Source organism: Erpetoichthys calabaricus, chromosome 17 (assembly GCF_900747795.2).
Source record: "Erpetoichthys calabaricus chromosome 17, fErpCal1.3, whole genome shotgun sequence".
Lineage (NCBI taxonomy): Eukaryota > Metazoa > Chordata > Cladistia > Polypteriformes > Polypteridae > Erpetoichthys > Erpetoichthys calabaricus.
The window spans coordinates 1,074,579-1,102,171 of NC_041410.2; the positions used below are offsets into that span (position 1 = coordinate 1,074,579).

General features: G+C 41.9%; 1 protein-coding gene across 1 annotated transcript in view; it reads left to right on the forward strand.

Moving 5' to 3' along the window:
* LOC114668086 (sialic acid-binding Ig-like lectin 5) overlaps positions 1-26,732 on the forward strand; it is a 64,108-nt gene extending 37,376 nt beyond the window's left edge. Inside the window, exons 8-15 of the mRNA XM_051920770.1 lie at positions 10,776-10,831; positions 12,552-12,899; positions 13,105-13,383; positions 16,096-16,362; positions 16,592-16,858; positions 19,592-19,679; positions 20,274-20,334; positions 25,531-26,732. Coding sequence (XP_051776730.1) covers positions 10,776-10,831; positions 12,552-12,899; positions 13,105-13,383; positions 16,096-16,362; positions 16,592-16,858; positions 19,592-19,679; positions 20,274-20,334; positions 25,531-25,734 — 1,570 coding nt within the window. The 3' untranslated portion in view covers positions 25,735-26,732. The remainder of the gene's footprint in view (positions 1-10,775; positions 10,832-12,551; positions 12,900-13,104; positions 13,384-16,095; positions 16,363-16,591; positions 16,859-19,591; positions 19,680-20,273; positions 20,335-25,530) is intronic.
* Positions 26,733-27,593: the final 861 nt, after the last annotated feature.

Below are 27,593 nucleotides of genomic sequence, written 5' to 3' on the forward strand. Positions count from 1 at the left end.
CATTTGTCACTAAAATATTGTGAAATTCATACTTATGTTCATTAAACATCGGTGCACATCATTAACAAGAAAAGTCGGGTTTGAGGTTCTCAATTGAAGACAGGGCTGTTGACCAATGAATGAGATGGAGAGGTGGGTCTTCACTTCAAACATGAGCATAACGTGTTCTTTGTGTGTCTGAGAGTTCATCAAATACACGCCTGTTACTCGTTGATTAATTACAAATGTTAAACTTGACACGGCTTTTTCTTTTTTCAGGGTGAAATTAATCTTTTTAGGTGCATTCCATTTTATCTACAGAAATATCAATTCCTGTTTATTGTTCACATCTGACTCTGACTTCCTTTTCTCAATCTCCAGCACCTCAATACCCTCATCTTCTTGTTTCTGCTCTTATTGGTGGTCTGGTCTTCACGTTCATCCTCGTGGTTTTGCTCCTCCTTCTGCTCTTTTACTACAGAAAAAGGTAAAATGGACAGGAGCCTGGAATTTGATGTCATTTAATGAAAACAAAAAACATCTTACAGCTCAGCCTGTTTATCGAATATCAGTCAACGAGAATATCCAAGGTGTGAAGCTTCCCATCAGTCCAGAAGTCCACCTCACTGTAGACTTGTCTGCCATCGAACACCTAAAGGGGTCTCATAATTCAAGTCCTACTGGATATTAATGTGCAAAAGAACACAAGACAAGACCAACTATAATTGTACATTTTGTTTAGGATTATTTAATTATTTTTCATTTATTTTAATTAAATGCACCCCCATTTTTATCAATTTTAATTCAAATTCTGTTTAGCACTTTACATTATGAATCCCATTTTAGCTCCAGTTGTTACAATTTGCTGAATAATTGGAAGTAGTTGATGATAAAATGTGATCCTCGACGATTGGAGATTCTCATGCCTCTTTCTTGACGGCCTCTTTAAATTAAATTATACTTTGCTTTGTTCACCTTCATTAGCTTTCGAGGTCAGCAGATGGCCACTTACATTTCAAATCATGTTATTTTTCCTATATGCCCTAATGAAGTATAATGTTAATGAGAGATTAGTGACGGAGCTGGAAGTCCCCTTTGATTTCATTTAAAGTATTGAGTTCACTAATCACGTCAGTATGTAGTGTTAGCACTGTCACAGTGTCACATGACCTAACATTTGACCTTTTGTCTCCTTTTCTTTTGTGTCGTTTGTGTCCACAGAATGAAAAAGGTGAGCGCCTGAGTGATTTCATTTATTATTTATTAGGTTGTACTGATTAATATAATAACGAATGACTCGGCCCTGGTCATGTTTTACAGATGGAGTCACACGCTGAAGACAAGGATGTCTACCTGAGACTTGACCAAACGAGCCGCTCTTCAGAATACGACGCGCTGAAGGTGAGGCGATTAACTTATTACATTCAAATGTCTCTTTTTAATTTGATTAAATACAGAAGGCTTGATGTTTGGCACCACCACCTCAGAGTTTCAGGGCCCAGGGCTTATATGCGGCTGCAGTCATCATCTGCATGAAGTCTGCATGTCCTCCCCCTGATTCTTACCTCATTTATGTCTGCACTCTGCTTTTCTCCCTCACACCGTGCAGACATGGAGATCAGGATCGGTGGTGACGTTAAGCTGGCCAGTGTGAATGGGCCTTACGATGGGTGAGCAGCGTCTCTGTTTTAACACGGAATGATTACATTTATTACCGTAACACGTTTATTTTTGTACTGCTCACAAACAATGCAAAAGCACCTACTGTTACCGCCATGTCTGTCTGTCTGTCTGTCCACATGAAACACCTCAACTTCCGGTGGAAAGACCTTGTTGAAGTTTGGTGTGCTTATTCTTCAAGGACATTTAAAAGCTCACTTATGTTTTCCTTTGGATATGTCGAGCACAATATTTACATTTCTGAAATTTGAAAAACTTCCACTGAAAGCACCAGTGACTTTTCAAACTCGTTTATCCTAAAACAGACAAACATTCTCAGCGACTTCCATTACCGATTAGTTTATCGTTTCAGATTTAGCTTGAGAGAGGTCACTTCATCTTCTACATTCTGCACATTGTAAAGACCCCTCGGTGGAACCAACTTTGATGATGTTGGTGGCAGTGGGCCCTTAAACTGACCTTTGGTTCCTTTGCGGCTGAAGCCGCTGTCTACTTCTTTGGTCGCTCCGCAGTGTCGCTCTGATGTTCTGCAGCTTCACACGTGACTGACTGCTTCGCCCAAAGTCTGCACGTTCTTCACATGCTTGTCAGGCTGCCGGCTCAGCTTCACTCCACTCACTTGCTGTCTGCTGCACTTTCCCAAAGCTGAGGTCCTGCCCAAGGCTCACAGGAGGCCATGCACTCAGGTCAGTGTTCTACAGTCATGGAGGCGCAGATTTTGACAAAAGTTTTTTCTGCACACCAGACTCCCCACAGAGCATTCGCTTAGGAGCTGCCATTATGCTTAACTTGTCCAGCTATCCCTGCCCCTTCTGACAGGAAAGCTGTGCTCACGGGCTATGGGGGAGATGGAAAATATGATTTTCCGCATGGACACCCGACAAACTCAAAGCTACGAGTTGAATAACCCAGGGCTGCCTGAATTCTCTGAGTTATTTTTTAACCACTAGAGATAGGAAAAAGGAAGTCAACATCAGATGTGAGCAACAAACGAGAATTGATTTTCAGAGTATGTGGATAAAATGGAAAGCGTCTTAAACAATTAATTTCACCATGAGAAAGAGAAAAAGTTGAGTCAGGTTTAACATTTGCAATTAGTCACCAAGTAACAGGCAAGTGTTTGATGAACTCGCAGACACACAAAGAACACATTATGCTCATGTTTGAAGTGAAGACCCGCCTCTCCATCTCATTCATTGGTCAACATGCCCTGTCTTCAATTGAAAACCTCAAACCCTTGTGAACGGCGTTTTGTGTTAATGATGTGCACTGAGTTTTAAAGAACACAAGGATCAGTTTAACAATATTTCAGCCACAGTTGCTGTGTGTTGCCTGTTGTGAGGTCATGTTTCGCTCTCCATACAGATCTGTCTTCTTTATGTAGGAGGTCATACAGGTGTGATGTTTGTGCTGACAGGATGGGAAGGACCATCTCTATAATGCTGAGAACTTCTCTTTCATCTGTTGGTCGTCCCATATTCAGTATGGCATTGATCTTTGTGGACCTGCCTTATCCGCCCTTGACATGTACTCATCGCCTGCTCAGATACAGCATAACCCTCACGTCCAGTCTGGATGAAGAGCGTGAAGACCCCTGACAACAGGGAACTCTGAATGTGTGGAGAAGCTGACTGGTCGAATGTTAAATAACAAATGCGGTGGGCTGTCTGAGGGCCTGTCCAGCCTGCGTGGTCTCTGCGTGTGTGAATGTGTGCCCGTCTCGTCTGTTGCAGTGCTCAGTGCCACATTGTAAAGGGCTCTTTAATACATATTCTAATAATATAGGGGATTACATTTACTGTTATCACTAATATATTTTAAACATGTTACAAAACATTTAATAATCAAAAATAAACTCTTTGATAAAGTCAATAATAATAAACAACTAAATAAAAAACTCTCAGTGATGTAAGTCGCTCCTCCATGTTATGCCAAGCCTACACTTTCTAACTTCCATCTTCTCATTGAGCTGATCAGTGATGTGTCATTTAACTGGGCAGCAGTTGGGTCAAAGGCGAGAACTCGTCATCGGGGCCACACACTCCAGGCTGGTAGTGACAATCCTGTGACATGTCACCAAGAACACTTGGATATCTCAAATAATTACTGCGTAAAAGAGAAAAAAGTCAACCTCTGAAGAAAATCTACTCGTGATATGCCCACCTGATTCCATGTGTTTGCTCTTTTTAGCTCCAAGAATCTACTTATGAGAAACTGAACAAAAGAGACGAGACATCAGAGTATGAAGCAATCAACAAGAAGGACCCTGAAGGAGTCCAAAGCAAAAGATCTTAAGAGTGACTGCAGATTTGAAACTGAGGTTCATTTTTTATTCCATGACTGAGCATTAACAATTTATTGACTGATATCATGAAAATAAAGATTTATGTTGGCAAAAATGAACCTATTTATTCAAACGAGAAAGGCTTATTTTAGAATGTGTGCAATAAATATAAGGATTAGTGGTCACTAGTGTGCTAGCAGTTGAGGTGGGACTGTCCAACAACAGACCCAAAGGATTAAGAAGACTAACGTGGTGCTGTGTTATATAGCGCCCTGCAGTGTTAAGTGCATGTCGAGGGAGGTCAGTGCCCTCCAGAGGTCTCATCTGTCACATTACGGCCAGGGAGAAGAACAAATTAGTCACAACGTTTTATTGTAATTAAACTACTGTATATGAAAGAGCTGGCCTCCTTTTACATTTGTACGACTCTTTATTTATTTATTGTATATTATTTTTCATTGTTTTAACTTCCTTAAAATGGATTAAGTATTTTCTTTTAAATTCAGCAGATATTTTAATCAACTGATTATGTTCTACATGATGACCCCATTTTCACCATTTGCTTCTTTTTACCTGTTAATGCTGCCCTGCCACTATTGTGACTTCATCAGTTTCAGTTTATGTCACTACAGTTAAACATTTGACATGTCTCAATGACAAATGGACGATGGTAATGAACACTCATTGTGTGAGCGCCTCTGTGTAGTTCTCTGTGATTTAGGCTTTGGTGTGATGGCTATTTTTAACAGTAGCTATGCCTTTAGTTATGGGTTCTGCACTTGAATACTGAAGCATTATGGAAATATTTCATTCTCAGTCAACGTCTGCAAAGTCTGCTTTGTGACTGTGAAGATCCACCCATCTGTTTACAAAAGACTCTTATTTATGGTATATATTTTATTAATGTCAGCCAGAGTGTATTTCAACCATATTGTGTTCAAGGTGGAAACCAACCCTGGCTGGGGTGCCCATCTACTGCAGTGCCCACACTTTAGGATGGTAGCAGTGGCTCACCCAGTTTTTGCCCTCCATCCTCTCAATGTTGTCCACTATATATATATATATATATATATATATATATATATATATATACATATGTATGTATATTGTGAGGTTATATCAAATCAATCCCCACCTGTGAGAAAGAGAGAAAGGCCAACAACCAGAGCAAAACTGTTAACAGTAGTAAAGAGAGAAAGGAGTCTTTATCCCCCAATATAAAAGCTTATTCTAAAATGTAATTTATTAGGTTCTGCCAGGTTTAAAAAAATGTTTTGAACAGATATTCTAAGTGAGAATTTGATTTGTTCCAATTTCTGAACTCTTTTAGGAGCCCCCAACAGAATGACACACTGAAGTGCGACTGCTGCATCTGTAGAAGACTGCTTGTCCATTGCCGAGGAGCCTTAGCAGCATAGCGCAGCGGAAACAACAATGAGCCTATGGAGATGACGCTGTAAGTGTCTGTCCTCAATGGGTGATGTAAGGAACATAATAAATACAGGGAAAAGTATGACTTGGGCACTGAGCTGACCATGACCTGCCTGTCTGTGTATAGGAGGGTGGCAGAGCCCACTGCAATAAATAACCACGCTGTTCCTGTGCCAAGCTGAATAAAGCTGCTGTTGCTAAAGTACTGAGACTCAGCTTCGTGTTTTGGAGTGGATGTACTGTATATAGATATATATATATATATATATATATTTTAATTTGTCCTCAATCCCACAAATGCTGAGTGAGGTCAGGCAGTGTGTTGTGTAGTTAAGATTTTGGACTTCAAAGTCTGAGGTTGTGAGTTCAAATCCCACCACTGACACCATGATGTGGCCATGACAAGGTCAAAGCAAAACACAAAGAAAGTAAGCAGTTGTACCTCAGATGTTGTGAATCATCTTGAATAAACGCTTCAAGCCAACATGTGAATGTTTATGGGGACAGGACCACCATTAGCCTTGGTTCTCCCATCACCTTGCTGTTGTGCCAGTGTTGGACACTTTCTGCGTATTTTTCTCCCCTTCTGCTTTTCTCCTTTGTAAATGTTATAATCCTCTTGGGGCGGCACGGTGGCGCAGTGGGTAGCGCTGCTGCCTCGCAGTTGGGAGATCTGGGGACCTGGGTTCGATTCCCGGGTCCTCCCTGCGTGGAGTTTGCATGTTCTCCCCGTGTCTGCGTGGGTTTCCTCCGGGCGCTCCGGTTTCCTCCCACAGTCCAAAGACATGCAGGTTAGGTGGATTGGCGATTCTAAAATTGGCCCTAGTGTGTGCGTGGTGTGTGGGTGAGTGTCCTGCGGTGGGTTGGCACCCTGCCCAGGATTGTTTCCTGCCTTGTGCCCTGTGTTGGCTGGGATTGGCTCCAGCAGACCCCCGTGACCCTGTGTTCGGATTCAGCAGGTTGGCAAATGGATGGATGGATGGATGGATAATCCTCTTGCTTTTGTCAAGTCTCTTTTCTGTCTTTCTTATAAGATGTTGTTCTCCTCTTTTTGGTCCTTTTGTTTTTTTCTTGCTATCTAGAATATTGTTCTGGACTTCATGAGTACAAGTTCTGAATGCAAATCCAAAAATTGAACTTTGAGATTCATGTTGTCATCCAATTCCTTAAACCTAAGATTTTTTTTCGCAAGTTCTTTATAATTTGAATCTTTTTTTACCTAAAAACTCAGAAATTACTTTTTTGAATGACCTCCACGCCTCTCACTCCGGGTCCGTCATCGCACCTTTAAATTCTACATCAGTCAGTTTTTTAACATGAAGTCCAGCAGAAATGTCCACTTTCAATTTAACTTCAGACAAACCCAGGAATTATCAGCACAAATCCATAAATCAAACTCCAGCTTTGAATAACCACTTCATTAAACCAAGCTGAATATGAAGCTGTGGTAGAAGCTCGCTACTCTATCTGGATAATAATAATAATAATAAATTTTATTGATATAGTGCCTTTCCCATACCATCATGCTTGATCTACTGAGATTTCCTCCAGCTGGCTGTTCCTTCTGAACTGAACGTCACCTCCTGGCTCTGCTGTCCCCCACACAGAAGACCCCTGGCATCTCACGGCTTCACAAGCTGCCACCTGCTGTGAGGATTGATCACCGTGTTCACATTCTGACTTTATTATCAAAAGGAGTGTCTTTACTTTAAACATCGATTTGAATATTAGAAAATAATAACATTCAAACAAATTATCAATAAAATGAAATATTAATATTTATGTAATTATAGAGTGAAGACTTTAAAAAATATAAAACTGACAGCAGAAAAATGTGCCTTTTGAAAATATGTTATGCGAAGTAGAAAAATGTTTTTCATTTCTTAATTCAGTATCAAAAAAATTATAAAAATCACATGAAGTAATGCAAATCTTTTTTTTCAGTGTAGACCTGTGGTTGCTCTTGCACTGCTTTTAGCTTTTGGAAAAGTAGTGTGAAGGGGCACCACAATTAGAGCCCAGATGAGTGGGCAGCGCCCAGGTTAGAGAGACCACTACACTGATAGACACTGAAGTAAAGAATTGCTGGGCCAGCCACTAGGGGGCGACAGAACAACAGGCAGAGCCACCGATACCTGAGGGCAGAGAAGCTGAGGAGACACCACTGGGATGGCAGAAGGAAGGCAGAAAGCCAGCAGGTGCCAGGGCTGTGTGGCCGTGTCTGACCCTAAGACCATCTTACTTGTCACCTCTGTTTGTTTTTTACTTCAGTTATTGACTTTGCACCATCTTTATATTTGTGTGTTTGAAGCACTTTGTTTATTCATTACAACTTTATTATTATGTTGCACCCTACACAGAGCTGGATATTAACTTCCTATTGAGATCAAACAGGATAAAGTACTGTGAGATAACGAAAGTCTGAGGAGGGCTTGGTCAGCGAACGTCAGAAAAATGACAGAAAAACACAAACAGTACTGACCAGAAAAGTAAAACAAAAAACCAAGTGAAGCTTCTTTAATTTTTATCTGAAAATGATCTTTTGAAACCCTGTGAAAGGATGAAAAAATAAAAGAGAATATGGGCATGACGGGGTTTGCCTGGACACGTTCACTAAAATGAGTGGTCAGCCATCTTGTTACTCACATGAGATTCCTAAAGACGTCAGACAAAGGGAGGAGGAGGCCTCATGTCCTCTACCCAGCAGGCATTGCAGCTTTTGCACTGATTTATTAAATGGACTTGAGTACCTGCAATAAAATTTCCTGGTGCTTGAATCTCTAAGGGGGATTTTTTTCAATACAATATGGGGATTTTTGGGTAAATGAACTTGCAAGGGGGGGCTCCGCTGGTCTTTGAAACAAGGTGGGCATCTCAATCTGAGTGAAATTCCAGGCTCTTCAATACAACATGGGCATCTCCCTCCAAGGGGGAATAACTCTACTCTAAGCCACCAAAGTCTGTGAGGAGACGCCATGAGTGAAACTGTCAACGTGTCCTCCTTTGTCCTCCTTTCTGCCTTCAGTGTCCTTCTTCAGCTGCTCTGCGGTCTGACAGCCCTTGTTGTGAAGGTCTTGGTGCTGATCCACTTCACGATGTTCATCAGACACGAATGGACCATCAGAGCCCCCTGTGAAGAGCTGAGAACGTCTCTTCACCCTCAGTGGGCACACAGGGGCTGAGAAATGAAAGAAATTAGCGAACAGAAATGTAGAAGACTGTCAGTAAGCTCACAAAAAAGGGGAAGACTGACATTTAAACCACAAGAGGAAGGAAACAGCAGACCACTTGTGTCTAATGGTGAGATACAAAAGAAGGCTTTCTTTCTTTCTTTCTTTCTTTCTTTCTTTCTTTCTTTCTTTCTTTCTTTCTTTCTTTCTTTCTTTCTTTCTTGTCCTTCTCCTTTTTTGCTCCTGCATGCCCAGTGTTTTCATTAAGCCACATTGATTATAATAATAATATGAATATAATAAAGCAATCAGGGCTTAACTAGGAGCTCAAGGCTATCAGAGAACAAAGGAGTTTATCATCAATGCTCCTGGTAGAGCCCAAAAAACACAAACTGATAGAAGAAAATGATGAAAACAAAGGCAAGAATGAGCAATAAAAATGAAAAGCAATGTAGTAATAATAATAATAAAAAGAAGAATCAGTAATAAATATGTCTGTGGTACATGACAATGCTGGACTGTGTGTGAATGTAAAGCCTGTTGAATGTGCAGACCACTCTGATGGACTAAATGTTGATTGAACTTCATGGCCGCCTACAGACTCTGACACGACAAACTGTGGCTTTTTCATTTATAAATGTTCATTTTGGCTTTAACCATCACAAAAGACTGAATTATCCCACTTGTGCTACTTGAATTAGGAAGTCAGGGGCCACAAATGTCCTTCACACCAAACTACACCCATTTTAGTTAATACAGGAAATGACTTTCTGGCTTCACACAAAAAGAGAAGCAAAGCCACTGGTGGTCTCATAGAGGACATGGGCTCAAATTAAAACACCACCTCTTCTCTTTTCTACCATTAAGATGAGAAGCTGAGGAACAGAGCTGAGTGGTGAACTGCGTGCTCAGCACTGAGGTAACGTCAAACGCTTGCCGTCCTCATCTTTTACTTTTCTTACTTTATGATTAATTCAGGCATTTAATTGTGGCTCCTTAGTGTCTGCTGTCACCTTATTGTTTTCTGCAGTCATGTCTTATATTTGTGTTTCTGAGACTCAATGAAATTGTCATTTCAAATATTAGATAATCTAAGATTTGTAAAGAGTCATCTGAAGAGTCGTTTGCAGCCCTGGCCCAGATTTACTGCTCCACGTCAGCTCATTGTGTCTGCCGCTGTGTCTCAGTGACGCCCGCTTTATTTCATCCTTACGTCTGTGGAGATTAGATATTTGAAAACCATTTAACTCAAACATACATAACAAATGAAATAAAACCTAAAAGATAAAGTCACGGTATAATATCTCACTCATAGCCTCTTTCAGTTTGTCTTTGTGCTCTGCTCAGGTTTGTGATAATTGTTTGACTCCATCTTTCTACTTATATGGCGTCTTTCTCATTTTTCTCGCCCAATTTGTATTGTAAACATATAACTAAAAGTCGATCAAAGTAAATCTACAGGGGGGCTGCCTCATCCGACAGGGTGGTCAATGTGCTGCCTATCAAGTTCTAGAGGGGCTAAAGAACTTCCAGTGCTCTCTCTGTGTCACTTCACTTGATATTTTGTATTCTTTCTCCCAAGTAGTTTTAGAATAAACCTCACATTTCTGTTATTTTGGACTCCATTGCCGTCCACTTTCTGCGTTGACCTGAACACTAGGAGGCCCTTAAAAATAAAGGTGCTAAGATGGTCTTCAGTGTGATGATATCAGGAAACCATTTTTGCTTCCCAAAAGAATAACATATACATGAAAATTCCAGAAACATCTGAAAATTATTTCGATGAGTAGCAGGTCCATAAATGATCATGAAGACACAGAAAAGGTTTATGAAGTATAAGTAGTGTCTTCCTGATTTAAAAGACTCACACTGCACACTTCAACATGGACTAAGTTCAGCTTTTCTTAGTCTGCTGGTATCTTACTGTACATTAAAGAGTTTTGCTGTATCTGCTTATTAAAAACTTCTCAAAGCCCCAAGAGCCAACTTCATATTCACAGAACACTTCACAGCATGAAATGGCTCTGCGAGGAATCACACAACTCACTAAAGTGACGTTAAAGTGCCAGGATTAGAGTTTTAATGAATTTGGATTTGCAGAGGACAATGTCAAGTTAAATTGGAATGAAGGTCTCCTCTCATGTCTCTCCTCCACTTTCTGTTTCCATAGGGCAGCTGGTGACACAGATGTCCTGAAGCCCCCTTATCTGCACAAGGTCATCTTCAGAAAGTGACAAGATGGCCGGAGTAGTCGTCGTTGGACTTCTGATGTTACGGCTTCTACAAGGTCAGACCTCCTCACTTAACCCTCACACTCCTGTTGATCTTCCTCAACTTCAACATCCACACCACTGTGACTGTTATTTCAATCGTTAAGATTATGGATAAGAAAAAAGAAATGAAAAGAAAAAATATCTGCAGATTCAAACATTATAATCAAGCAAGGCTTCATCATGAAACACTTTGCTAAAGATGAGATTCCTCCATCCATCCAATTGCTTTGTCTGCTTTTACCTGTCAGAGGGTCATGTGACTTCAGCCCTGGTCAAGATGGCAGACCATCAGAGTGCACAGTCAGACCAGTTTAAAGTCAGCAGTAAATAGAAACCCAGGACTGTGGTGCAAAGATCTTATGTACCTGAGCAAAGGGGGAGCAGGAGAAAGGACTGGAAGTCAGGAGAAGTGAAACAGAATGGCGGTCAGAAAGTGACACCAGTGCAGAGTCCACGTGCTGCCCACCACAGAGCTTTGTCTGTTTTTATAGCGCCTTCTCCCCTTCTCTGTATACTTCAGCCCCTTTAACCTTTGTCATTCATTTTGTTGTAAAGTTTTGCATCTCTGACTGAGCTGATGACACCTCTGCCCGCCTTTGGCCCAGTCGTCATGGTCATTAGGTGGACCACACTGACTCTGCTGGCCTTTATACCCCCATCAGGACTGTCAGCGGCTCTTCACAGTCAGACTATCAGACTTCACTGACATCTAAATTGAGAGGTTTTTAAAGAAGACCCCAGTCACTTAAACTCTTGACAGTGAAGCCACTGACCAGCCGGACTGGTGACCATTCCCTTAGCTGGTAGTTGGCCGTACCTTCATTTCATTTTATTTAGAGCTGCAAGCCTTGAACTCAACTTGTGACAACACTCCACAATTCAAGACACTACACTTGAAGGTGTAGAATAAAGTCACATGGGCGTCCTGACTGATAAAGGAAGTGACTGAGGTGACACTGCAACTGGGGTCACTTGTCACATCTAAGGAGAAACTGCCAATAAAATAGAAAGGCCACCAGTTCTTAATTCATGTGGCCAGTGTTTGTGTGTGTAATGTGGGGGCCACTAGGGGGCACTGCTGTGTCATTACTGGCAGTCAGTCTGAGTGTCACTGGGGACTCTGCTGCCATTCACCTTCTACCCGCTTGGCAGAGCAGCTGCTTTAACATCTGGGGTTGAGAGCTGCTGGCGCAAAGGCAAGAACTGCCAGCTGATACGTCCATTGATGGGCACCACAACTACAGGCCCACTCAGAGTCACTTAGGGATTGGCTGTGGGGACCGAAACAGTCAGGATGGGCCAAGCGTCTGCCATTAACTTCACAAAAACAAAAGATGAACTTGAAGAGAAAAGTAAATCCCTCAAGTTCATCCTGATTCATTTCTGGGGGTCCATCAGAATGTTTTACGTTGAAGTCAGCTGAGCTGATCTGAACTCCTGAGTGCCTGCAGACGCTTTGGTCCACTTGTGTCGTCACTGAAACGACAAGTCAAGTGAACGAACATCGAGAAACGACACAGAGACGTGTAGAGAATCACACGCACGTCCATTTATTTTACATGCAGATTCTGAATATTTCTTTTATTTCTTTCTACTGATTTACAATTTTAAGTAATCTGAGTTTCTAATTCTGAACCAGAAGGAGTGGATTGGGGTGGAAAGGCCTGATGGTGGATGTCAGGGTTAGGGTTGCATTTCTTTAATCTGCCATCAATTTGTGTTTTCATTTTTCAGCTGCACTTTGTGAAGACCCCTCGATTTCACTGCCCAGGGATATTGAAGCTCTGGATGGCTCCTGTGTCTTCATTCCGTGTTCATTTAAAGAAGACCATCAATGTTGTACAAATCAGATTGGAGTGTGGATAAGTAACGATCCATGGAAAGGAAATGAGGTGTTCAGAAAAGACACTTCAAGTGACACCTGGAAAAATGTCAGGGTGACAATCGGTGATGTGAATGTGAGAAACTGCAGCACACAGCTGGACAGAGTTGGACCTCAGCAAGAAGGGACGTATTACTTTAGGACTGAAGGAAAGTTAAAAAAAACATTTAATAAAAACGCTGTTAGCATTAAAGTCACAGGTAAGAGGGAGGTTTGTCACTCATGTCCTTTAAATCTTAATGATGACAGTACCTTAACAGCTCAGTCTGATCTCCTCCAACATGTCTGCTTATGTCACATGTCACCTCGTCATTCATTTCTCAGCTCACACACACTCACTAAAGGCACTAAAGGACCAGCAACTCTTTCTTCTTCTTTTATTTTACGGTTGTCTCCATTTTTCAGATAAGCCACTGATCACTCCAGTTGTCCCAGTAGTGGAGGGCACAGCCACCAGTCTGACCTGCTCTGCCCCATCTTCTTGTCCCAGTGACCCCCCAGTTCTGACCTGGAGTGACACACTGAATGGGGCAAAAACTGAGGAGTCCAAGGGGGAAAAGGGAGCCAAAGTCACTTCTGTCCTGCGTTTTACTGCGTCACACGTCCACCACAGCAAGACGGTCACCTGCACAGCGAGCAGCCGAGGACAACGCTGGACCAACACGGTCACTCTGAATGTCACTTGTAAGTCACTTTTCATGTAACGGTGTCTGCTTATCAGAAAGGATGAAAATGGAAACAATGATGAGAATTGAAACCACAAACTCCAATGGCTGAAACAGTTCTGATGTGCAAATTAGTAAGACATCTTTCTTTCTTTCTTTCTTTCTTTCTTTCTTTCTTTCTTTCTTTCTTTCTTTCTTTCTTTCTTATCAAATCATCCTTCCATTACTGTGTGTGCTCTCACAGGTCAGACTGAGGCCCAGTGGCGTGTGTTTCCTCTCCTTTCCTCTTTGGCCTCAAGTTTGACCTCTGATGGCTCCTCCTGTGTGGCTCTTCTTGTTCTTCTGGTCTCAGTCAGACTCAGCAGCGGAGACAGTAAAGTCACATGTGTGTCACCCAATTGGGAGCAAATAAATGGTGTGACTCAGTGGTGCCCCCTGCAGGATGAGATGATCTGTCACTGTGCTCTACTCAGTATACACAGCGGCCTTCTTTATACAGATAAGAGGCCAAATAGGTGATAATTAAATGGGCAACATGGATGTTAAGGTCTTTCTTTCTGTTTTTATTGGACATTTATCTAGTTGATTTTCTTTTTCTTTTAGTGTAGCTCCTTTGAATTATGTGTTATTAAGGACGAGCAGTGCTTAGTAATTATTATAATTATTACAGTTATTGGTTGGTCTACTCCACACACTGAGACTAACGAATCAAATTTGTATATAAAAGTCCACAGTTCACTTACATCTCACTGCTTCTTATATGAACAGTTCACAGCAAGAAAATATCTCCTAACATATACTGTTACTGCATTGTGAAATTTCATTTGAAAATGAATACCTGGATAAAGGGAACTTTATTTAGCTTTTAACAGAGTCTCACTAAATGAATAAATATAAATGACAATAATTAAAAAGAAAGAAAACTGAAAAAAGAAAACCTCAGGCATTGCAGTCCCCGGCCCAGTAAGGCGCTATACAGGCACTGGTATAATGAGCCCACAGTGCTTCCTGACACACTTCTGCTGAATGATTGTTTGGCTGAAGGTGCTCAGTGTTGTTGTGATGTTCATCTTGGCACTCAGTTTGTCTTCATTGTCACCATCACTACCTCCAGCAGGTCCACAGTGTGTCTAATAACTGAGTCTGCCCTTTTACTGAGCCTGCTCATTCGGTGGGCCTCTCCTGAAGTGATGTCACCAGACAATGAAGCCACAGCGTAGAAAGTCACACTGGCCATTACAGAGTTGTAGGATTTGTAAAGGATGTCACTTCTCACATTAAAGGAGTGCAGTCTGCTCTTGAAGTAGAGCCTGCTCTGCTTTGTCTTCTGTAGTTCCTCTGTATTTTGAGACCAATCCAACCAGTCATTGATGCAGACCCCCAATTATTTGTAGAAGTGGACCACCTCTACATTCAATCCTAGAATAGTGAGTGGGCATAAAGGCTGTTTAGTGCAGTGGAAGACCACAACCATCCTTGGTTTTGCTGATGTTAAGCTGCAGACAATTCTCAAAGTTCTTCCTCTGATTCACCTTCTTTGTCTCACCCCAATTATCAATATCCCCCATTAGTGCAGAATCATCTGAGAATTTCTGCAAATGTCACGGCCTGCTGTTATAAGTCTGCCCGACAGATAGTTCATCCTCAGGACACCAGGGGCTCATCCACCTGCATATCTCAGGGATGACCTCTTAATAGGGGTGTTGAAACCACTGGAGACATCAAAAAACAGAATCCTCACAGTGCTGCTGGCTTTGTCCAGGTGAGAATACGCCTTTAGGAGTAGACAGATCACTGCATCCTCCACTCCAGTCTTTGCTCAATACACAAACTGCAGTGGGTCCAGGTGATCTACCACAAGAGGACTCCTATATTACCAGGACCAGACTCTCAAAGTCTTCATGAGGTGAAATATAAGTGCCACTTGTCAATAGGTGAAGAGGTGCCTGCCTTCCTGGCAATAAGTGCAATGCAGGATGTTTTCCATAGAAGTGGTACTTTCTGAAGCCTCAAGGACAGATTATGACAGGTGACAGAGGACACCACAAAGTTGGTCAGCACAGTCTTTAAAAACCTGAGGATTGACTCCATCTCTGAAGCCTCCTCAGTGTTCTCCTCACTTGGTCTTCAGTTATGGAGAGCCCATGCTGATGGTCAGAGGTGGACTTGTCACTGGCCATTCCAGTTGACATGGTAGGAGTTGCTGATGTAGTAGAGATGCTGTGGAAGGAGCTGATCATTGGAAGAAAGTGGCAGTGAGATCTTTTAAGAAAATGGGCTCAGGGTATTAGCTTTGTCCACATCCCCTTCTAGCACCTGAGTCCAATAATTCTGCCAGGTCCACTCCAGACATCTTCCTGTTATTTTGTTCCTAATTTTTCATTGTAAGCTTCCTTTCCTTCACTCAGCTTTTTCTTCAGTAATTGCTGGGTGTTCTTCAGAGCCTCTTTGTCACACAGTTTGTCTTCTACTTATTCAGGAGAACGTTTAGCTCCTTAGTAATTTAGGGTTTGATGTTTGAAAAGCAATGCACCATCTTTGTGGGTACCACTGTGTCCACACAGACGTTCCTATAGTCTGTGATCCTGATGATAACCTACAATTATATGGTCACCTTTAACAACAAGTAGAGCACATGTTGAAAAAGCAACCTGAAGAAAACCTTTCAGTGGTTACAAATGAAAATCCTCTTCACGTTGATGGCTGATATTAGAATATTTTTTTGTTTCAGATTCTCCAAAAAACACCATAATTACAGGCCTTCTTATCCAGAACATACCAGAGGGGGGCGCTGTGACTCTGAGCTGCACCTCCAATGCAAACCCCCCCAGCAGCTACGGGTGGTATCATCAGAGAGGATCGTCTATGACCAGGAGAGCATCTGGACAGGAGCTGACCATCAGAAAAGTGACCCTCAGTGATGGTGGGCTCTACTACTGTGAGATGAAGAACCAACATGGAGGGAAAAACTCGACAGCAGTGACCCTCAATGTCCAATGTAGGTGTGTTTTAGTTCACAGTTCAGACAAACGGACTCCATCAGCTTCTGTGTATGTTTATATTTTTTAAATGATTTGCTCAAAAATCACCTGAAATAAAAACAGTAAATGATTTTGTGGACGTCTTATCATTTTGAACAGTGCGGAGATCAAAATTTAAAAGGCTGCACAGTCCTTAGTGTGTAGAAGTGGAAATTCTTACCATGTGGTTGTCTTTTTGTCCTTCAGATTCTCCAAGAAACACCTCCATATCTGGTCATCCTGTTCACAACATACCAGAGGGGGGCGCTGTGACTCTGAGCTGCACCTCCAATGCAAACCCCCCCAGCAGCTACAGCTGGTATCATCAGAGGGGATCATCTGTGACCAGGAGAGGCTCTGGACAGGAGCTGACCATCACAAAAGTGACCCTCGGTGATGGTGGGCTCTACTACTGTGAGGCGAAGAACCAACATGGAGGGGAGAACTCGACTGCCGTGACTGTCAATGTGCAATGTAAGTGTGCTTTAATTCACAGTTCAGACAAACTCACTCCATCAGCTTCTGTGTGATTTAATATCTTTAAAATGAATTTCACAAAAATCATTAAAAAAAAGCAGTAAATGACTTATTTTAATTTTTAAGAAAGTGAAGACCAAAACTTCAAAGGCTTCATACTGCATAGTCTTCACTACTTGCCAGTTAATTTTCTGAATGTTGTTATTTATTTTGTTCAGACCCTCCAACACATGTGACAATCACAGGTCATACTGTTGACAACATACCAGAGGGGGGCGCTGTGACTCTGAGCTGCAGCTCTGATGCAAACCCCCCCGGCAGCTACAGCTGGTATCAAGTGAGCCAATCATCTGTGACCAGGAGAGGATCTGGGCAAAGTCTGACCATCGCAAATGTGACCCCCAGTGATGGTGTGTTTTACTACTGTGAGGCGAAGAACGAATACGGAGCGGAGAACTCGACAGCAGTGACCATCGAAGTAAAGTGTAGGTACAGCCCCACTCTCGTAATTATGACCTTTTTAAAAAGCTGTGTATGTAACAGAGCTTCATAAAGCATGAGTCACAGTTTCCAGCGTAGTAAATACGAGAGGATGTTCATCTAGCACACTGACACATCAGCTTTACATCTCGACCAGAAGATGTGCGTAAAAAAAAACACAACAAAGCAAATAAAAAGTCGATAAAATGAAACCAAACCTCAAAATGAGAACAAGAAATCAAAGTCGAAAGAACAAAAAGAATCAAAACTGAAAGTAACACACAAGATGAGAGTAAATAAGGTTTTGGTATCTGCAGATCGAATAAGGAAATGAACTCAAAGTCGTCCTGTTTATCTGTAGTGTCGGTAATTACAGGACGTGACCTCAGGGGCCTCGGACCTAGAAACACACCAGAGGTGGACCTATCAACATGATGGTGTTTGAGGACCCAACATGGAGTACAAGACGTTGTGAAACAAAGCAATAAAAATTGTAATTTAACAACAAAGAATTGAATCATGACAGTATATCACTGGGGTTGGTGGTGTCAGAAGTTTCACCTGCAAATTGCTGACATTACACCTCTACGCCATCACCTCAATAGGACAGAAGTTGAGTGGAAAAGGACACAGGAGTGTGAGGAAGAGACTGACAAGCAGAATGAGATGTTAGCGTCACCTCATGTCCTCGCGCAACCACAGATTTCAATTAAAAGTCCATTACAGATGCAGGCAATATGGGAATGGGGCCTTTAGAGTTGGAAAGAGCCGGTGCTTTCACTGCTCAGCTAACTTCTTCCCATACTTTGGAGCACCTTGTGACATCAACATGACTTGTTATTTACTCCTGGCATGGCTGGCGTATGGGGCTCCTCTGTCCATGGATGTTTTCAGTGTGCCAGCATCTGACTGCGCTGTTAAATCGGTCGGATCAGGTCTGCAGGTACTTGCGGCTGACTGTTTCTTATGATAAGGGGGTCTTACTAACTGCTCTCCTGGGTTGCCCTTCCCAAATTATAACAAGACCCCACATATACAAAGACACAAAATATGACATTAACACACGCATGTACAGCCCACAAACACAGGACGATCATGACACACCGTGAACAACACGAGTGACAGTTACCAGTCCAGACCAATATTCATACTGATGATGTGAAAGTTCAGTTAAACACAGCATAGAAGATGGAGAAAATAAAACACACAGTTGGCTCCTATTGACTCTTCCACAGCCTGCAAGCAGCCCACTCGTTCAGGTTACTCCTTCCTAGCTTGTCTCACCACAACAAGTAAACAGTCCAGCGCTGGTGGACCCCCTCTGGTGCTGGACAGGCCTCCATGATGGTGGGTCGTATACCCTTCAGCCCAATAAGTCTCTCTCTTCCTGTAACTGCTGAGGTCCTCTGAGTTTGAAGACCCCTATTCTGCTCAGGACTTTCTGTTTCTTTAACACAACTTCCTGCTCTTGCAATTGGCCAGTCCACAGTACATCTCCTCTCGTAAAGGTGCAGATCCTACCTCCACTTTGGATGAACAATAAAAAGAGAAGACAATGCTGATGTGGCTCCTGCTACTGAATTATATAGAAACAGTGGGATTATAAGTGAGGATTATTGAAAGATCAATGAACCCCAACAGCAAAATCCACTGTTTTTACAGATAAATGAGTTGGCTGTTATTCACTACCCTGTTGTGTACCCAGCAGCTCACTAATCCATCTTCTAATCAACCACTTCAGGTCAGGGCCACAGGGACTTGCTGTGAATCCTGAAGTGTAGAGGGCACAGTGGAGGTAACCCTGGATGGGCCGTTAATCCATCACACTAACTCATACAAAGCCAATTAGGAGAAGAAATTGAAGAAACATCCACTTACACGTGAGGAGAATGTTCAAATTCTATAGATAAGTGCTGCTCAGGCCGAGTGTGTAACTACCAGCATCCCAAAGGTTTATGTTATTCTTGAGCTTAATTGGGTCAAGATAAGTGTGTTATGTTATAACTGGCAAAAAGACCCACAGACACAGGCCAGGACCTTCACTGGCCCACCCAGAAGAGGCTGGCACCTCATTAGTTTGCCTCTCCAAGCACTAACTACAGGCTTTGGTCTGATCAGGCCCCAAATGAAGAAGCTGACTTTGAAAGTTCAGAAGACCCCTTAAAGACATAGTGGGAGTCCAGAGGTTTGGTGTTTCATGTCTTAAAGTGAATGCCTTGTTTAACGCTTGATTCTTGTTCGTCCCTTCAGCTGCACCTTTCTCCACTGTTCATCTCGTGAGTCTCGGCCTCGGGTCGGCTCTGCTGCTGCTTCTTCTCCTGGTCTGGTGTTTTAACAAGTAAGTGTGACCTGCAATTTAGCTTCTCTGTTCAGGTCCATTTTAATAAGCCAAACCACAGACGTGGACTTTGACAAGCTGTCAGCAAAACATCAACCCTAAAAAAAGATGACTACTGTACTATTAAAATGTCTGTTCCTGGAAAATGGCGTTACACTGAGCTCATGTCACAAGTGCTTCAAAATATCACAGATCTGCTGAGATGGCTCAAGTGTGTCCTTCAGTTTCACAGCCACTTCCTCCAGTCGACGTTTACTGTAAAGCAGGGCGGTCTAAAGCCAAAGGGGGGGGGGGGTGATGTGCTGTGTATGGAGAGGCACTATAAAAATCAACGTTTACACTGGCCACAAGCTATCCCAACATGCACTTGGTGGAAGCGTTAGTCTGCTATAGGAGGTGGTCTGCATTTTATACAAATTAATTAAGTTATGATTCATATGTGATATTCAATGACTTTAGTGTTTTCTTCCTTTTTCCTTGGACATGTTTAATAACTCTTGCCAAAATTTAAAGGCTTTTTTCTTTTCTTTTTTCTAATTTTTAATTAATTAATTAATTAATTAATTAAATTATTTAATTTTTTATATTTTATAGGAAAGTAAAAATGAACAAGAGAGCCAAACAAGGACAAGAAGAACCAGATGGGAGCCAACAGGTATGAGTGCTTCATAATAATCAGCCTCCATTAGAGACGACAATGTGAGCCTTAGCTGTGTTTAAATACTCTGAAGTTAACTAAAGACACTGCTTTGTGAAATGTGAAGACACCATCATGGAGGCTCTTTGTACCCCAAAGAGTGACAAGGAGAACAAATTAATAACATCCATCCATCCATCCATCCATTTTCCAACCCACTGAATCCAAACACGGTCACGGGGGTCTGCTGGAGCCAATCCCAGCCAACACAGGGCACAAGGCAGGAACCAGTCCTAGGCAGGGTGCCAACCCACCGCAGGACCTGAATAACATCAAATTATTTATTAGATAGATAGATAGATAGATAGATAGATAGATAGATAGATAGATAGATAGATAGATAGATAGATAGATAGATAGATAGATAGATAGATAGATAGATAGATAGATAGATACTTTATTAATCCCAGGGGGAAATTCACATACTCCAGCAGCAAAAAATATTAAATTAAAGAGTAATAAAAAATGCAGGTAAAAAACAGACAATAACTTGAATAATGTTCAACGTTTACCCCCTCTGGTGGAATTGAAGAGTCGCATAGTTTGGGGGAGGAATGATCTTCTCAGTCTGTCAGTGGAGCAGGACAGTGACAGCAGTCTGTCGCTGAAACTGCTCCTCTGTCTGGAGATGATACTGTTTAATGGATGTAGTGGATTCTCCATAATTGACAGGAGCCTGCTGAGTGCCCATTGCTCTGCTACGGATGTCAAACCGTCCAGCTCTATGCCAACAATAGAGCCTGCCTTCCTCACCAGTTTGTCCAGGCGTGAGGCATCCTTCTTCTTAATGCTGCCTCCCCAGCACACCACTGCGTAGAAGAGGGCACTCGCCACAACCGTCTGATAGAACATCTGCAGCATCTTACTGCAGATGTTGAAGGATGCCAGTCTTCTAAGGAAGTACAGGCGGCTCTGTCCTTTCTTGCACAGAGAATCAGTATTGGCAGTCCAGTCCAATTTATCGTCCAGCTGCACTCCCAGGTATTTATAGGTCTGCACCCTCTGCACACAGTCACCTCTGATGATCACAGGGTCCATGAGAGGCCTGGTCTCCTAAAATCCACCACCAGTTCCTTGGTTTTGCTGGTGTTCAGTTGTAGGTGGTTTAAGTCGCACCATTTAACAAAGTCCTTGATGAGGTTTCTATACTCCTCCTCCTGCCCACTCCTGATGCAGCCCACGATAGCAGTGTCGTCAGCAAACTTTTGCACGTGGCAGGACTCCGAGTTGTATTGGATATTATACATAAAACATGCAAGGGAAAGCACACCACACAAAGAACAAAGAGAAGAAACTCAAAAATCACTGATGGTATCTTAAGTGGGCATACTGGGCATCAAGTAGAGTGGCTCACCCTCGGGATCACCAGCACTTTACAGTGCTTTTCACATCTATCTATCTATCTATCTATCTATCTATCTATCTATCTATCTATCTATCTATCTATCTATCTATCTATCTATCTATCTATCTATCTATCTATCTATCTATCTATCTATCTATCTATCTATCTATCTATCTATCTATCTATCTATCTATCTATCTATCTATCTATCTATCTATCTATCTATTACTAATAGCCATTACCCAGATATATATTAATAGAGAAAACTATTTTTTTAGAAATTCAGCATGGCTAAACATAACCCACGATGACACAAAGAGATGTACCCTCAGACAGAAGCTGCAATCCCGCGAGACCATGAAATTGTTAGCCGGTTTAGTTCAGAATGAAGTGCTGTACGTACTTTTGCTTTTGGATGCGTTTGCTCCGTGCCCTGAAGCCGTCCTCCCATCAGTCCCACACACTCCTGCTGCTCTGCCTGCTGGGGATTGTAGTGCCCACATCAGGTTGCACCCCTGCCCCATTATAACCCTTTGACAAACAGACAGTATTTTTTGTTGGACCAAAGGCAACACACATTCAACATTTCATGAAAATCAGTTCAGCCATTTTTGAATGACTGGCAAAGAAGCAATGGGACGCTCAATAGGCTTATGCTTTTATTTACAGGGTACAGATGAAGTTCTTTCTGCATCTGTCATATAACTGAGGTTGTGTCTGTTTATTATAGAGTGCCTTTCACATCTGTTTATCAGTGTATCTGCCTATTGTAATACATTCTTGTCTCTCATGGCACTGAAGATTGCTGATGTACTGCATCACTATTATTATTATAATTATTATGTAGTCCAGCATATTATTATTATTAATTCGGCACCTTACATCATTTGAGGTACAATCGTCTCGATTGTAGCTGAAGTGACTTCCTCAGAGTCACACAGTGCTGTCAGTAGCAGACCTTAAACCCACAGCCTCAGGGTTTGAAGTCCAAAGCCTTAACTGCCAGGCCGCGCTGCAAGTCCCGATTTTGCTGCCCTCGTTACACAGGACACCCCGACTCTGACTGCTACTCCTGTTATAACAACAAACACTCCTTTTTCATCTTTCATCTTTCTTATTAAAAGAATATCACCAGTATCAATGTAGTTTTCCTACTATAAATTGTGTCATCATAATAAATCATGTCATTATATTGGCACTGGTCAGTTTCACACTTCAGCAGTCTGTTTATAACATTCTTTAAATTTGAGTGTTTAAAGGAGTTAGGAAGAGCGACAGTGAAATGAAGAAGAGCAGAACCAGCAGACCTGCTGCCCAGTTTAAGGGGATTCATTTTCATTAATATCGTAACACCACGGGGGTCACTTCAACTCACGTCTTCACTCCCCCTTTTGTAGTCAGCGCTTGGTCATTGGTGAGCCTTCATTATTTAAGGTCACTTTCAGAAAACGCTCAACTTCTTCAGGTACACTCAGTAAGTGTTGCTAACCTCTGCAATATTCAGAAATTCTGGATAAAGAAGGCCAAACTGGTCTCCTGCGTTTTAGGGTTATGGTTTAATGATATAGACAGATGTCTGCTTTTATATTTGTTTGCAATAATTTGGAAGTATAAACTCCTGAAGACCTTAAATCAGAAGCAGTGGCATCTCAGCATTAAAGGTGTGGTGGTGGGACACAGCACCACCAGAGGGCAGCGTTGTGCAAAATAACCAATATGTGTCCCTTAATAATTTAAGTTCAAATCCATCCATCCATTTTACAACCCGCTGAATCCAAACACAGGGTCACAGGGTCTGCTGGAGCCAATCCCAGTCAACACAGGGCACAAGGCAGGAACCAATCCTGGGCAGGGTGCCAACCCACCGCAGGACACACACAAACACACCAAGCCCAATTTAGAATCGTCAATCCACCTAACCTGCATGTCTTTGGACTGTGGGAGGAAACCCACGCAGACACGGGGAGAACATGAGGACTCCACGCAGGGAGGACCCGGGAAGCGAACTCATGTCTCCTTACTGCAAGGCAGCAGCGCTACCACTGCGCCACCGTGCCGCCCCTTAAGTTAAAATGTAAATAGCAAATTCAACTCATTCAAACCTTTCCAGTTTTTCATCATATAATCAGCGTAGTTTTTATCTGAGAAAAAACTGTGAATTCACCATTAAGTGAACATTTCTTTGTAACTTCTCAAAAAGAGATATTAATAGATGGTTGTGCTTTCCCTATCTATTTATTTTTCCTTTCACTTTTGTTAATAATTTTTTTTGACAATTCCTCTTTTTTTTGCCATTTAATTCACAAGTCAAGGTAGGCGGTAATCCTCTCCCTTGTGGGGTGTTACTACAAATGCATCTGTTTTTGGATCTTTTGAAGCCAAAGCCCCATTTGGTGTACGCTGAAGCCAACCAGCAGAGTAGGACCACTTCTGGGGAGGCCATTGGGACTCGGATCTGCTTCCTGACTTATTTCTGGAGGCTTCACAAGCACTTTTGTCCATTTCGTCTTCTGCACACACCGACATATGTCGAAATAAAATTCTTTATACTCATGAGCCTACTGGTGTCTGGCCCCTTGTCTGCTTTTCATTTTAAGTCCTGGTTTAGATTCCACTAACAGACGTTACTGGGACTGTTTTCCCAGCTATGGCTTTTGATTCGTTCATCCAATGGGCCGTACAATTCCGATTAACCTGCTTTATGGATGGCACAACAGCATTGTCAGCTATTCAGTTCTTTGCTAACAACATCCAAAGTGCTTGCAGATTTTGCTAAAATGTTGTTAAATAAAAACTGCAGAAAAGTGAAGAACGTTCCAGTGAGCCTGAGTTTCTGATTTGACCAATGAATGAGGGGGAGAGGAAGGTCTTTATTTCAAGAGCTTCTGAGCGCACTTCTCGTTTAGGTGCTACTCTGATTTTCTGGAAGTGTTCATTTAATAACATTTCAACAAAAAATTCACGCATTTTGAACATTGTGAGCGTACAACTGGATAACTGAGTAAGCAACACAAGATCGGTTTTGGCAAACGTTGTAATATTTCTTGCTGTTGTTCACTGTTTGCCCCCACTTAAGCCCATTACATCACAAACTTTCTTATCTCTCACCTTCATGACAACATGAGATTTTCACAGCCATCATTACAAACTCATTATTAATAATTAATTTAAAAAATGATCAATTTTGGGCTGAGTTTTGAAGATCAGGCAATTGTTGCAGCTTTAGGAATTTCACGACTGCAGGCTTTTTTGGGTCTGCCCAAATAGAAGTTCTGTAAAGTTACTTTTGTCATAGCAGGACTTTTCTACGTATCATTTCCAGGACATTTAATATTTGCTTTGCATTCATTGAAGTTTAGTTTTATTGTTTAAGTTTTTCTTCACATAGACACAATGGAGTAAGTGACCAAGTGGTGTGGTAGACTGCAGGACTTTATGGACCTTCAAAACTCGACTTGATGTTATTTTAGAATTAAGTGGACAGGACTGGTGAGCTTTGTTGGGCTGAATGGCCTGTTCACGTTTAGATTGTTGTAAAGTTTTAATGTTTGCATCCGTCCATTTTCTGTGGATCACAGACTGAACCTTAAGAAATGCGACTGTAGATCGTGTGACGGATATTCCACTCCATGTTGGCACAGTATGTTCATAAACAATCAGCAGTTTTCGTATCAAATGCCAAATTCAGTGAAACACCTCAATTGCTGTGCTATCTTCTTCCAGCTGCTAGACAGAGAACATTTTAGTTGACTTTTTTTGACAAATCCCATTTTTGGTATAATTTTTCTCTAACATCTTTTTATTTCCAGAATTCCTGTACAGAGACTGACCAAAGAGGAGCAGGAAGGACTGAAATTGAACTTGCCAGCCCTGAAGAACATGGCGTTCTTTACACTTCTATTAACTTCACTAAAAAGAAAAAGAAACAGAAACAAGAGAGTGATGATGTGTATTGTAACACATCCACAAACCGTTCAAACAACGATATCATATACGCTACTGTTAAACGTTAAACACAATGGAGAAGCTCTGCAGTGTAAGTTTAGAATAATGTTTTAAAATCAGTTACTTAACACCAAATATGGCAACCAACAACAAATGTTAAAGCTGAACATCCCACATATTTGGCCATCAAGAGTCTTCTTAATTGAAACACAAAATGTCTGAACTCCTATGTACTCCTCCCATTGTCCATTGTGTCCAGCAGGGCACCCAGGCTCCATGGAGAGTATTCTTGTAGACCTCCAGCCATACTACGGTAGATGTATACTCTCCCCTGTAATCACATTTGAGGCATTAAGACAAGAAATTATGGCACTAAATAAACTTAAACTATAAACCTGCCTTTAAAGGAAGCTATCACTCTCATCCACACATGATCAGCTGAAGGAAGCCCATAGGAAAATATGAAGTCAAGTCAATAATTATCTTTGTTGGTTCATCAGAATCTCGGTATGGACTTGCTCAATCTTGTCGTTGGTAGTGGATGTGAACAAGTGTACCGCTCTTTCTTCATGCTTAATGTTTGTCTGGCCATTTCTGAGCTTCTTAATCCATTCACAAACACTCCACCATGGTAAAACACTGTCTTCATATTGAAGACTTAAGCATACCTTAAGTTCATAAAAGGAGGATTTCTGCTTACTGCTCTGCCTTTGGTGGAAACAGAGAGCAGAGTGACCCTTTGTACAAACTGACTGATCAAGATCACAGACACACTGTGTTTCCACATCTGCTCAGGAAAGCTACACAGCCAACCAAAACAAACCTATCACAAAAGTGTGCGTAATCGTTGACTTACCTTTGTACATTTGACTTAAAGGTCTTCAGTGGGATCTTCAGCTATTTTACGTCCATCTTGAGGGGAGATGGAGTGATCTTCCAAAGAGATGGACGTCAGGGAATGCCTTCTATTTGTCCATACTTTCTGATTCATTAGATTATTTCACTTATGTTATACACTTAAAGCTGACCCTTGTTGCATTTTACACTAACAAGTAGACCATTACAAGCAAAGGGATGGTCAGAAACAACAACAACAATTTCCATCGCACATTTCCATACAACTGCGGTGGGCTGGCACCCTGCCCAGGGTTTGTTTCCTGCCTTGTGCCCTGTGTTGGCTGGGATTGGCTCCAGCAGACCCCCGTGACCCTGTAGTTAGGATATAGCGAGTTGAATGCTGGATGGATGGATGGATGGATGGATTTTCATACAACAATGTAGCTCAAAGTGCGTTACAAGGTACTGTAAAATCTCACATATAATGCACACACGTGTAGAATGCACATGCTGATTTAGCCCAAAATTTTCTGGTGAAAAACAAAATCTCACATATAACGCGCAGCCTTCATTTTTCAAGATTTTAGGGTGGATGTCGACATTTGTTGACAGGAGGGATGGGGGTGATAATCAGCTGCAAAAGTTGAAAAAACTCGCCGTTACAATAAAGGTAGACTCTCTTTGATTGGAGGAGTGTTAGACTGGTTGACTTGTGACGTCTAATCTCTGTGTGCGTGAGTAGTGATGAGCAAACGATGGCAAAAATGTCATCGACATCTGGCTAGAGAGAATCGAATGTGCAAAGCAGCATACTGCGTGGATGACGTTTTTTATATTTTTTATTATTTTGAATTGGATACTGACATGTCAGACTCCGATTTTGGTGTGCGTGATTCGGAGATTGAGATCAAAGACAAAAGTGCGATAGCAGCATCAGCTGATTGGTAGGTGATGCGCCTATGGCAAGTTCGCCTGGGAGGACTGCCACTTACAATGACAAGAGGTACAAACCAGATTGTGTCACACTTCAACCTCAGCTGCTGCTGCCCATCCACCGACACCACCCAGATATGGCAAACACGCAATGAGA